The sequence below is a fragment of the Macaca fascicularis genome, chromosome 2, assembly GCF_037993035.2.
Source record: "Macaca fascicularis isolate 582-1 chromosome 2, T2T-MFA8v1.1".
Taxonomy (NCBI): domain Eukaryota; kingdom Metazoa; phylum Chordata; class Mammalia; order Primates; family Cercopithecidae; genus Macaca; species Macaca fascicularis.
The window spans coordinates 60,227,057-60,239,136 of NC_088376.1; the positions used below are offsets into that span (position 1 = coordinate 60,227,057).

Genomic DNA, 12,080 nt, shown 5'->3' on the forward strand with positions numbered 1-12,080 from the left:
TCCAAGGTCTTCTCACATTCAGTTCTTTCTGGTGTGCTTTTCTTCTACCTCTCCCTTTGACTAGTAACTTCCTGTTCATCTTTCAGATCTCAGGCATAAGTCTCTTTGTCCAGGAAGCTGTCCTTAACTTCCTAACCAGATCTAGACCTCTCCTTTCACAATCTCATATCAGTTGTGCTTCTTTGCAGTATAGGTCACATGGCAATTTCACAATTAAGATAATACTTTTACATTTTTCTCTTCTACTAGGATACGTATCCCACAAAGTTTGAGACATCTTGGTCACCTCAGCATTTCTAATGCCCAGCACAGGTCTTGCACGTAGGAGATGCTTTATCTATGGATTTACTTATTAAATAAAATACGCTTATTGTGTTGGTCCATTTGGGCTGCAATAACAAACTGTCTTAGACTGGGTAACTTATAAACAACAGAAATTTATTTCTCACAGTTCTGGAGGCTGAGAAGTCCAACATCAGGGTGCTGGTAGATTTGCTGTCTGGTGAAGGCTTGTTCCTCAGAGCTGGTGCCTTCTAGCTGTGTCTTCACATTGGGAAGGGCAAACAAGCTCCTCTTGGCCTCTTTTATAAGGGCACTAATCCCATTCATGAGGGCAGAGCCCTCATTATCTAATCACCTCCTGGAGGCCCCACTTCTTAATACCACCACGTTGGTATTAACATATAGTACTACCTAATGGTTTTAACATATGCATTTGGGAAGCAGGGGCACAAACATTCAGATCCTAACATTTACTTACTGAGTTTGTTAAAGACATGGACAATTTATTTATCATTTTTGAGTCCCCATGCCCTAGTATATGTTGGATACTCAATAAATGGTCTCTCCTTTCCTTCCTTCCTTCCTTCCTTCCTCCCTCCCTTCCTTCTTTCCTTCCTTCCTCTTTCTCTCCTTCCTTCCTTAATTCCTTCCTTCTCTTCCTTCTCTCTTCTCTTTCTCTTTCTTTCTTTCTTTCTTTCTTTCTTTCTTTCTTTCTTTCTTTCTTTCTTTCTTTCTTTCTTTCTTTCTTTCTTTCTTTCTTTTTCTTTCTTTCTCTTTCCTTTCCTTCCCTTCCTTCTCTCTCTCTCTCTCTCTCTCTCTCCCCCTCCCCCCCCATTTCCTTCTTTTCTTCTTTCTCTTGCTATGTTGCCCAGGCTGGAGTGCAGTGGTTATTCACAGGCACAATCATACTGCACTATATCCTTGAAATCCTGGGCTGAAGTGATCTTCCTACCTCAGCCTCCTGAGTAGCTAGGACTACAGGCATGTGCCACCATGCCTGGCTAATAAGTATTTGTTGAATGAATGTTTGAATCAAACTATGTAAAAGGTTGTCTTGGGGAAGAGGGAGCAGACATTATATCTGGCTGCAGGAGAGAGAACCTGGACTGCAGGTTAGAAATGATAGAAAGGCAGAATTTTCCAGAAAATAATTATATGGTATAATAACCTAATGGGAATTATATTTGAACATTTCTATTTTTTGGAGTTCTGTATGATCAGATGATTATAAATAATTTTTATAATTTTAGTAGTTTTTGGTATTTTCTGCAATAAATGTTTTCATAAACAGAACAAAATTATTTTAAAAAGATGAGAACTGATGTTAAAGTAATGAGCTCTCTGTCCCTAGAAGGGTTTGAGCAGCTGGGAATGCAACCTGCCAATGATGACAAACAAGGGACTTCTCCATGGGGCAGGGAGGTTGGGCCTGGCAAGTGCTAAGATTCTTCCAACTCCATTAGCCTGTGATACTGTTAACTGAATGATAAATGCCAAATCTCCTTGCTTACAAGGACTTGGCCTAGTTTATTTAGCTGCCACACATTCTGCTAGTGGCTTCGTTATATTGGAACCTTACTGTGACACTATTGGCTGCCGTGGAATTTGATTTATATTTACCTGAGGGTGGTATAACCTCAGGATTTCAGGAGATGACAGTATTATAGTGATACCAAAAACATGAATATATAGATGAGGGTTGTTTATGTGGAAAATTATACGATATCCCTCCATGAAGAGTTTGGGAGAGTCCTGATGAAAATGTTCTCAAATCAACACATACTGTTAGTATTATGGTTCATTTTCCAAAACAGACATTTCCAAACTGTGGTTTTGGCTAAATTTTAAAAATGGACCTTCTTCTGGTTTTTGTGTTTATGAGCTAGTCTGGCAAACAGAATCATTGTTTCTCTCTCTTAAGAGAAATGACATTTAGACTATTTCCTCATATAGCGATAGCTCTGAATTAAGAGGGAACAGAACACTCCCAAAGGAAATCTGGTGCATAGAAGTGGATCTCCATTAAGAATAATGGAACATGCATAAAAGTTTCTTCTGATTACATGAAATTCTGGCAGAGAGAGAGAGAGAGAGAGAGAGAGAGAGAGAGAGAGAGGATATAAATAGAATATAAGATAATGAAGTAATAGGATTGATTTCTACAAAGCACATGTGAAAACAATAGTTCTGTTGTCATAATACCTGTGTAATAGTAAATGTGTATATATATATGTGTGTGTTATGGATATTCTACTAATGTTAGTGAAATGGTAGTTAAAAAATAAAACAAGGCAAAAAATAATTATAGAATAATTCACAAAAGGAAAAAGTAGAATTTACTATTATTAGCACCCACTCCCCCTTAATTTCCAGTTTGGTCTCATGGAGCGCTGTTATTCCTAGGCATGAATGAGTCTACCATGTGTTTGAGTACTTTACGTTTTTACGTTATTTGAAAATTTTATAACTTTTCTAGATTCTCAGTACCAAAATGAATTCTAATCCTTTTATTGCTTGAAAGACAGAGAAAATGCATTTTTAAATTTGATGTAAGATTTTCAAAGATTTGTCCATAAAGTCACAAATAAGCTATGTAAACACAATGCATCTGATTATCATTTTATAGAAAGTTCCAAGATTTCCAGCCCCCATGCTCTCAGAAAAGTTTTCTTTGAAGTAGACAAATTCAATAGTACTGGGGTGCAGGGGCAAGGGACTTGAGAAGAAAGTTCTTATGGAATGTGCTCTGACAAGGCTGGGGTTCTCATGGCGGGACCCATGAGCTAAGGTTATCGTCAGAGCTGGTTGCCTCTTGTGCTGAGCACATGGCTATAGGGCCTTGCATAACCAGGGAATAGAAGGACATCTATGAGGAGGTGAATCTGTTTCATCAAAACACATTTAACAGAACCCCCTGCACTTCACTTAGGCAAGTACCTATAAAAATCAAGCCATAAGGGTTGTCTTGCTCTTCTGAAGTTCATGCAGCTCCCTGCCCACTCCACTCACTCTGCTCTGTGCCTCCCTCTGCTCTTCCCTGCTTCTCCAACTTCCATCTTGACTCTAGGCCTTGCCTTTCTATTCCTGTCTTTGGTATGGTTGACTTTGAAGATCTCTTCTGGAAATGCTCCTCCTGCTTGATCTGGAATTCCGCCTCAGACACCATTCTAATTTCACCTCTAGGGTCCCCAATCTGTGATAGTGGGTAAAAGACATATATTTTTATGGTTTTGGGTTTTATATTTACTTCTTTAATCCATCTTGGGTTAATTGTTGTATACGGTGTAAGGAAGGGGTGCAGTTTCAATTTTCTGCATATGGCCAGCCAGTTATCCCAGCACCATTTATTGTATAGGGAATCCTTTGTCCATTGCTTGTTTTTGTCAGGTTAGTTGAAGATCAGATAGTTGTAGGTGTGTGGTCTTATTTCTGGGTTCTCTATTCTGCTCTGTTGGTCTATGTGTCTGTTTTTGTACAACTACCATGCTGTTTTGGTTACTGCATCCCTGTAGTATAGTTTGAAGTCAGGTAGCGTGATGCTGCCAGCTTTGTTCTTTTTGCTTAGGACTGCCTTGGCTATTTAACATCTTTTTTGGTTACATATGAATTTTAAAATAGTTTTCTTTAGTTTCAAGAAGAATGTCAGTGGTAGTTTAATAGGAATAGCATTGAATCTATAAATTGCTTTGGGCAGTATGGCCATTTTCATGACATTTATTCTTTGTATCCTTGAGCATGGAATGTTTTTCCATTTGTTTGTGTCACTTCTGATTTCTTTGAACACTGGTTTGTAGTTCTCCTTGTAGAGATCTTATACCTTCCTAGCTAGCTGTATTCTTAGATATTTTATTCTTTTTGTGGCATTTGTGAACGGGAGTTTGTTCCTGATTTGGTTCTTGGCTTGACTGTTGAATGCTAGTAATTTTTGCACATTGATTTTGTATCCTGATACTTTGCTGAAGCTGTTTATCAGCTTAAGAATCTTTTGGGCTGAGACTATGGGCTTTTCTAGGCACTATCATTTAGGACATAGGCACAGGTAAAGATTTCATGATGAAGATGCCAAAAGCAATTGCAACAAAAGCAAAAATTGACAAATGGGATATAATTATACTGAAGAGCTTCTGCACGGAAGAAGAAACTATCAACAGAGTAAACAGACAACCTACTGAATAGGAGAAAAATTTTGCAAACTGTGTACCCAACAAAGGTCTAATATCCAGCGTCTATAAGGAACTTAAACAAATTTACAAGCAAAAAACAAACAGCCTCATAAAAAAGTGGGTAAAGGACATAAACAGACACTTCTCAAAAGAAGACATACATGTGGCCAACACTCATGAAAAAAAGCTCATCATTGATCATTAGAGAAATGAAAAACAAAACCACAATGAGATACCATCTCACGCCAGTCAGAGTGGCTATCATTAAAAAGTCAAAAAACAACAGATGCTGGTGAGGTTGTGGAGAAAAAGGCACACTTTTACACTGTTGGTGGGAATGTAAATTAGTTCAACCATTGTGGGAGACAGTGCAATGATTCCTCAAAGACCTAGAGGCAGAAATACCATTTGACCTAGCAATCCCATTACTGGGTATATACCCAAAGGAATATAAATCATTCTATTATAAAGATACATGCACATGTATGTTCATTGCAGAACCATTTACAACAGCAAAGTCATGGAATCAATCTAAATGCCCATCAATGATAGACTGGATAAAGAAAATGTGGTTCATGGAATACCATGCAGCCACAAAAAGGAACAAGATCATGTACTTTGCAGGAACAGAAAACCAAATACTGCATGTTCTCTTTTATAAGTGGGAGCTAAATGATAAGAATACATGGACACATAGAGAGGAACAACACACAGTGGGGCCTTTTGGGGAGTCGAGGGTGGAAGGAGGGAGAGGATTAGGAAAAATAGCCAGTGGCTACTAGGCTTAATACCTGGTTGATGAAATAATCTGTACCACAAATCCCCCATGACACAAGTTCACCTATGTAATGAACCTGTACTTGTACCCCTGAACTTAAAATAAAAGTGAAAAAATAAAAAGACACACCACGTACAACTCTGCCTCCATCTCTGCCATCTTGGCCCATTCTTTACCCAGCTTCCCTTTCAGGAAAGGGGACTTGGACAAAGGAGAGCACTAGTAGGGGGAAACAGAGACACCAGAAACATGGCTTGTTTGTGGACATCAGCCATCCTTAGTCCTGTCAAAAGAGAGGGTAAGCAACTACAGGCAGAGCTGACCTCATACCTTTGAGGATGGGTGCATTGGGGGCATTTTAACCATTATGTTTTAAAATTTCTTACATTTGTAATATGCTCTACTGTTCACAAAAATATTAACACACAGTTTTGATTACTGTGAAACAAGCCTGTATGGAACTCTTAATACTTCCTTTTACAAACTGCTTTACATTTTCTTCCCCCACACTTAAATATCTCTGAAATTAGTACATGTTTTACAATCGTTATGCACTGGGAATGGCTGTGATGGGGTTTCTGTCATTGCCTATTGATGTGCAAATGCTATCTTAGCTCTTTGTGTTGTCACATCTATTCAGATATGTGGATGGTTGACAGCACATGGGCTCATTGCTGTTTACTATGTCTTAAACAGGTTACAATTTGGTTTGACTTTGAAACAAAAAGTTATCATGTACACAGAAAAGCACAGAAGCAGAGGAGTGGGATGAAATGCGGTATTAGTGAACAAAAGAGCCAACATTGAAGTGACCACAGTTGCATATAGTCTTGCAAAGCAACCGCTGAATGTTTTGCTTAAAAAGGAAGACATCAACATGTAATTATCATCAAGACATGGCATCACAGTTACTTAATGGTACATAGAAACTGGAGTGTCTTTTTCAAGCACTTATTATGTTAAAGGTTCTCTGCTGGTTAAGGTTATAGGTTTTACGCTTTTGCAAGACACGTGTGCCTCACATCAGTTCCACTCTGTGGATAGTATTATCCCCAATCCAGGGATGAAAGATGAATAACTGGCTCAGGTTGGTAATCCAGTTTTGGAAGAGAGAGGGCTTGACTCTTCACGTGCCTAGAGCCTGTGCCCCTTTCCCTACCTTGGTAGACGTCTTCTGAATTTTCCAACCTCTTTGTCTTTCAGGAGCATCTTTGGGAAGGATTTGTTCCAAGGGATCTATACTCTGGTGCTATTCTGAAACAAGATGACAGTTTGGTTTTTTTCTTGGTTTCTCTTCTAAAAATTTAGGTTTTGGGAACTGGAAATCCTTATTAGGGCATTTAAACCATGGTCTTTATTTGTCTGCAATGCACTTTGAATTCAGCTCACATATTCTCTCACCTTATCTCACAATTGTTTCCTAAAGTGGGTAATGCTTCCTTAAACATGTAACCTTTATTTATGTCTGAGAAAAAGTCATCACCACAGACAGGTTTGTGAGTGCCTATGGAAATTAGGTGAGTTGAAGATGACCCAGTAAATGCCCCTTGACATCACCAGCTAAGGATTTTCCAGAAAGCTCAGTATTAGAAAAGTATTGAATATTTGTTTTTACCAAACTCCAGGTTCTCAAGAAATAGCTCAATGAGCTTCTCATACATAAACATTTATATTTCCAATGCTATCTGGGAGGGAAAAAGAATAAAAATTAAAATGAAAACCACTTCAATTTCTATCCATGATTATAATTTTATTCGTACCAACATATTTAAAGGTTTAAGCATGTTTAGGAAAGTGGTTTCTTCTTAGATCAGGATCAGAAATGGCAGCCCTCTTGGGAAAGACCGGTCTGTGGTAAACTCACCAGCAACCAGGGTGGAAGTGCCAGAAATATTCGCAGGAAGCTGATGATTCTGAAATTCCTAGTGTGATTCTGAACCCAGGAGAATTTACTTACATTTGGAATTACTGCATCACGGAATGAAACCAGAAAGTTCATTATTTATACTTCACACATTCACTTTTTTTTAAAGATCTGGCTCAAAGGCACTGAGAGTTATGTTCTAGATTAGAGGTATCCAGTTAATTAAATCACAAGGACTTTGTAGCAAGTAGTAAAAATAATTCTTTCTCCACAAATTCAGCTGAGGGGGCCATTCTCTTCTTTTTTAGGCCAAGCATTCAACATAGCCACTGTTTTACCACAAGCTCTCTGCTATGAAGGGTTTAAGCACACTGTTGGCATTCAAATTGTTAATAGCTAATGCAACGTCACCTAATACTTTGTTAGTGTTTGTCTGTTACCAGTTGTTCCTAATTGACTAAAACAGAGTTATTCACTGACTCTTAAGAATGGGGTGGTAGGTTTTAAAAGAATATTTAGAGAATCATTTACAACTATACTCCTTCTCATCCTTTTCCTGCCCAACTTCACAGGAGTTGTCCATCTAATCCAAGGTGAGTCCCCTATCTATACCGTGAATGTATACATCAAAATTAAATTTACCATCTGCTTTACCTCTCAAACTGCTGCTTCTGATTTTTCTATTTCAGTGAATATCACCATCATCATCTACCAAGTTTCCCAAGCAAGCACCTAGGGATCAGTAGAAACTCCTTCCTTTCCATTCCCATACTCCAACTCCATCCAATCCACCAGTGTTCTGTCCATTTTCCTAAACCAGTATTTTTCCTGCCTGTTCATTTATCTCTATTTCCTTTGTTACTACATGAGTCCAGGTCCTCACTACCTTAGAAGAGCCTCCCAAATGGTCTCCCTGCTACAATTTTTGATATTCTTATAATCCATTCTCTACCACTATTAAGATAATCTTTCTAAATGCAAATCTGCTCAAAACTTTTTAATCATGCTTCATCATCTTATTTAATTTTTTTTTCTTTTTTATCTTTATTGCTGCCACACAAATTAATGCCTCATCATGTAAAGGAAAAAGTTTAGACCCTTGGCTTGGAACCAAGTCCTACATCCTGTGGTCCTGCAGGCCTTTTCAGCATCACTCTGAACCATTTTCCATACACCCCTTATGTTTCAACCCTAGGGAAAAACTTACATTTTGCAAATGGACCATGTTCCTTCTCCCTCTTTTGCATTTGCAGCGTGGTTCACTCTACTGACCATTTGCTCCTTGTTTGCCCACAGCAATCCTACTAGTTCTTTGAGACTAGCTCATTTTCTATCACCTCTGGGAAGAAGTGAGGGAGTCCATTCTGAGTTTAAAGTTGCTTACAGTGGTGCCTTCTCTTGTGTTTCCCCAGGACCCTGTGCATACCTTCATCAAGGCACTTGCCACGTAGTACTTACATTTCTGTTACATGTATGTCTCTTTCACTAAACTTTAAACCCCTTGAAGAGAAAAGCTGTGTCTTTTGTCTTTGTATCTACAGGCCAAACATGACAACTGTTGCTTAGTAGGTGCTCAGTTAATGGCTGCAAAATAAAGGAGTTTTAATCCTTTCCTATCACTTCTAGAAACTTTACTCAAGCAAAGTAACTTTTTTCCTCTTTCTTTCTGTATTTTTAATTCCTTCATCTTTCCCTTCTTACTCATCTTAAAAAGAGCAAGAAAATACTTGCTCCATCTTAACCCTATCATCGTAGCCCCATTTTGTTGAAAAAATAGTCCACCTATTGCTTTAAACTCCTAACCTCCCATTGACTCTTCAGCCTACTAAAATGTAATGTTTACTCCCTCACTCCAATGGAATTGTTCTTACCAATGACACCAATTGCTTCCTGATTGTGAAAGTCAGGTTTTATCTTAAGTGATTACTCTTCAGGATTTCAAATTGTTGCCCTGTCTGTTTTTCCTGAAAAATCCATATTAATTTGGCTTTTGTGACATCATTTCCCCTGGTCTACATCATCTCTGAACACTAATCAGCTACACCAGCTGCCTTTACTTAAATGCTGGTGTCTCAAGGAACCCTTATTAATTCTTTTGTGTTGTTATTCTCTCTGGGTAATTTCATCTAATTTTGCATCTTTGGCGACTACGTATATATCCAGTGATCCTGAATTTTGACCTCCAGAACTCTATTTCCAATGTGTAATAAATTCTTTGACTCACAATACCCTCAAACTTTACTTGTTAAAATGGAATTGTTTCCTTTTGCAAACATGGTCTCTTTTATATTTCCTATCCTAGTAAGTTAGCAGGAGGGTCAAGGTGTTGACCATTCATAGTCTTTCTCTAGGTTTCTATACTAGACAACATAATAAATAAATTTCAAGGAAAAAGTAATCCCTTGTATGTAGCCCAACTTAGCTTTTGTATTAGTTATCACTGCATAACAAATCACCACAATTTAGATTTAAAACAGCATACATTTATTATCTGAAAGTTTCTGTGGGTCAGGAGTCCAAGCGTGATTTAGCTGGGTCCTCTGCTCGGAGTTTCACAAAGCTGCAACCAAGGTGTTGGCTGGGGCTGGGCTTTTATCTGAGGTTCAGATGCTTCTTCCAAGCTCACATGGTTGTTGACAAAACTCATTTCCTTCCAGCCGTAGAGCTCATGGCAGCTGGCTTATTTAAGGCTAATAGGAGAGAGAGTCTCTGACTTGTTTACCCTCTTTTAAAGGACTAGTCTGATTAAGTCAGGCCCACCCAGGGGGGTCTCTTTGATTAACTCAAAGTCAACTGATTAGAAACCTTATGCATATCTGCAACCTCTCTTCACTTTTGCTATATAATGTAACATAATTATGGGAGAGATGACCCCATCACTTTTGCCATGTTCTGTTGGTTAGAAGCAGGTTACATGTCCCACCAACACTCAGCAGGGGAGAGGATTATACCAAGGCATGGATCATTGAGAATCACTCCGGCATTCTTTCTATCATAGTGTAATTATATATCTATGTAGTGAAAAAATAGATATTTGTAATTTGGAGGTATTAAAAGGTTGAATACAAAGAAAAAATTATAGAACTTTAAAGTCTTAATTTTAATGGAGATGGCACATTATTTTGAAGATAGAGAAAATGGCTTCTATTCTTTTTCTATATTACACTTAGTGCCTTGGGCAGGATATATGTCCAAGCATCTAAACTGTAGATTATATAAAATGAACTTAAAGAGAATAATTAAATAATTCTGAAAGAGAAGTATTTAATGACATAACTGACTTGAGAACCATTTTACCATGTGTTAGCCTCATTTGTAGTAAGAGAGGATCATGTAATTATATGTCTATAAGTAAGTCATATGGTTTTTCTCAGTGTACATTAGTTCAATGTTTCTAACGGGTTTTTTTAAAAATTTTTCTTTTAATACATTTGACAGACTGTGATTTTCATCAGAAGTGCTAATCTTTCCTCAAGATGGATAGTTCAGGCATCTTTTCATGCTGTTTTCTCATAGTTTTAAATGACATATCTACAGAGGTTCTTTTATCAGTGACTTTTCCCTTCCTGGCCCCACACTGTCTGAGGGCATACTCTCTAGCTCCTTTTATTTTATTTTATTTTATTTTTGTAGGCATCAGATATATTCTGAAGTCAATACTAAAGCTGTTAGAGTATGACATTTACTAAGAATCCTGCCATTTTAGGCCCTTCTTCTTAAAGGACAAGAATTCCATTGGTATTTAGTAAAAAACAACATGGCTTGGTAAATTTAGCTCTTTTTCTTGACATTGGCATTGATAATACAATGCCTGTGGTGTGTAGTTGTCGTGGCTGACTTGTAAATCCCTACAGATATGTGGTTACTTCTCTACTTTCCCTCTCTTTGGCTTGGGCAACTGCCACATTGATGCACTGGAGCCATTCTTCTGCATTCTTCTCATCCTTGGCCTTAAAGACATAGGTTTTATTGTCTGTGAAGATTTCGAAAGCCCGGGGGAGAGAGCGGTCCCTGCGTTTCTTGGCCACAGCTTTCACACTCTGCACTTTGCTGAGTTCTATTGGGCAGTCGTCAGGGTCATCTTTCTGAAAGGCATGGGAAGAAAAGAATATGGGCTGGCTGTTACTGTAGGCAAGGATCTCTGGCTACTGGAGAATTTTCTAAGAGGGCCAGAATCCTTTCACTTTTTATAGCTCAAGACCTTTGTTATTTTGGGTGCTAAGGCCTCAGAATCATTAGAATAACTGAAGGAGTGAGCAATCGGGCCTTTATTAGAGTATCATAAGTTGACACAAGATAACTAATTTATAGAATATTATTATAAAGCGGGATTTGGGAAAAATTCAGAGTTCTTTCATTTTCTATTAACGTTATATTAATAGAGCAAGGTGCAATGGTACATTTTGGAGTGCTATTAACTTATAATTTCGGGTAGTTTGGGAGGCATGAAATTGAATTTTCCTTTGTGCTACCTCTGAGAAAGATTTTGCCAAACCTTAATTGAATAGGGAGGTTTCCAGTGTTCCCATAGACCAAACTGTTTTTGAAACTCTCTGCAGCTTTGGAAGCATGCTTCATCTACAAACAGTAAGGGAAGGAATATTTAATGATATTACATTCACCTTTTATTAAAGCAAAAATTTAAGGATCTCTACAATACCAAGGTCATCGCCTGGGCTAAGACGAATAATTTTAAGGGGTCAGATATTTCTTTGAAGCAATTTCAGGTCTTTAATATGAATACATTTTGTCTACTAAAGAAAGTACCTGTGGTTGAGAAGTTTGCCAATTCTCCTTGCCCACCTCTCCTGTTGCAATCACCCTCCTTTTACTTTGCAATGAAAAAGCAACCTCTTCACTCATCCCATACTTTCTATGATGTTTTGTCCAATGTAAAAAAAAAATCTCAGAAACACCAAATAAAAAAGCAATTCCAACTACTGACATCAGGGAAGTATCCATCAGCTAAGGCAATGCAATCACTCTTCATCTA

General features: G+C 38.0%; 1 protein-coding gene across 5 annotated transcripts in view; it reads right to left on the reverse strand.

Annotated features, from left to right (window-relative positions):
* The window catches only part of VEPH1 (ventricular zone expressed PH domain containing 1), a 266,231-nt gene that overhangs the window by 16,658 nt on the left and 237,493 nt on the right, over positions 1-12,080 (reverse strand). For 4 of the 5 annotated variants that reach the window (XM_005546203.4, XM_045386724.2, XM_005546204.4 and 1 more), the window contains one exon: positions 9,549-11,172. In XM_005546203.4, coding sequence (XP_005546260.3) covers positions 10,936-11,172 — 237 coding nt within the window. In that variant the 3' untranslated portion in view covers positions 9,549-10,935. Of the gene's footprint in view, positions 1-6,382; positions 6,478-9,548; positions 11,173-12,080 lie in introns of those variants that run through there. The other variant, XR_012430819.1, reaches the window with a different exon arrangement.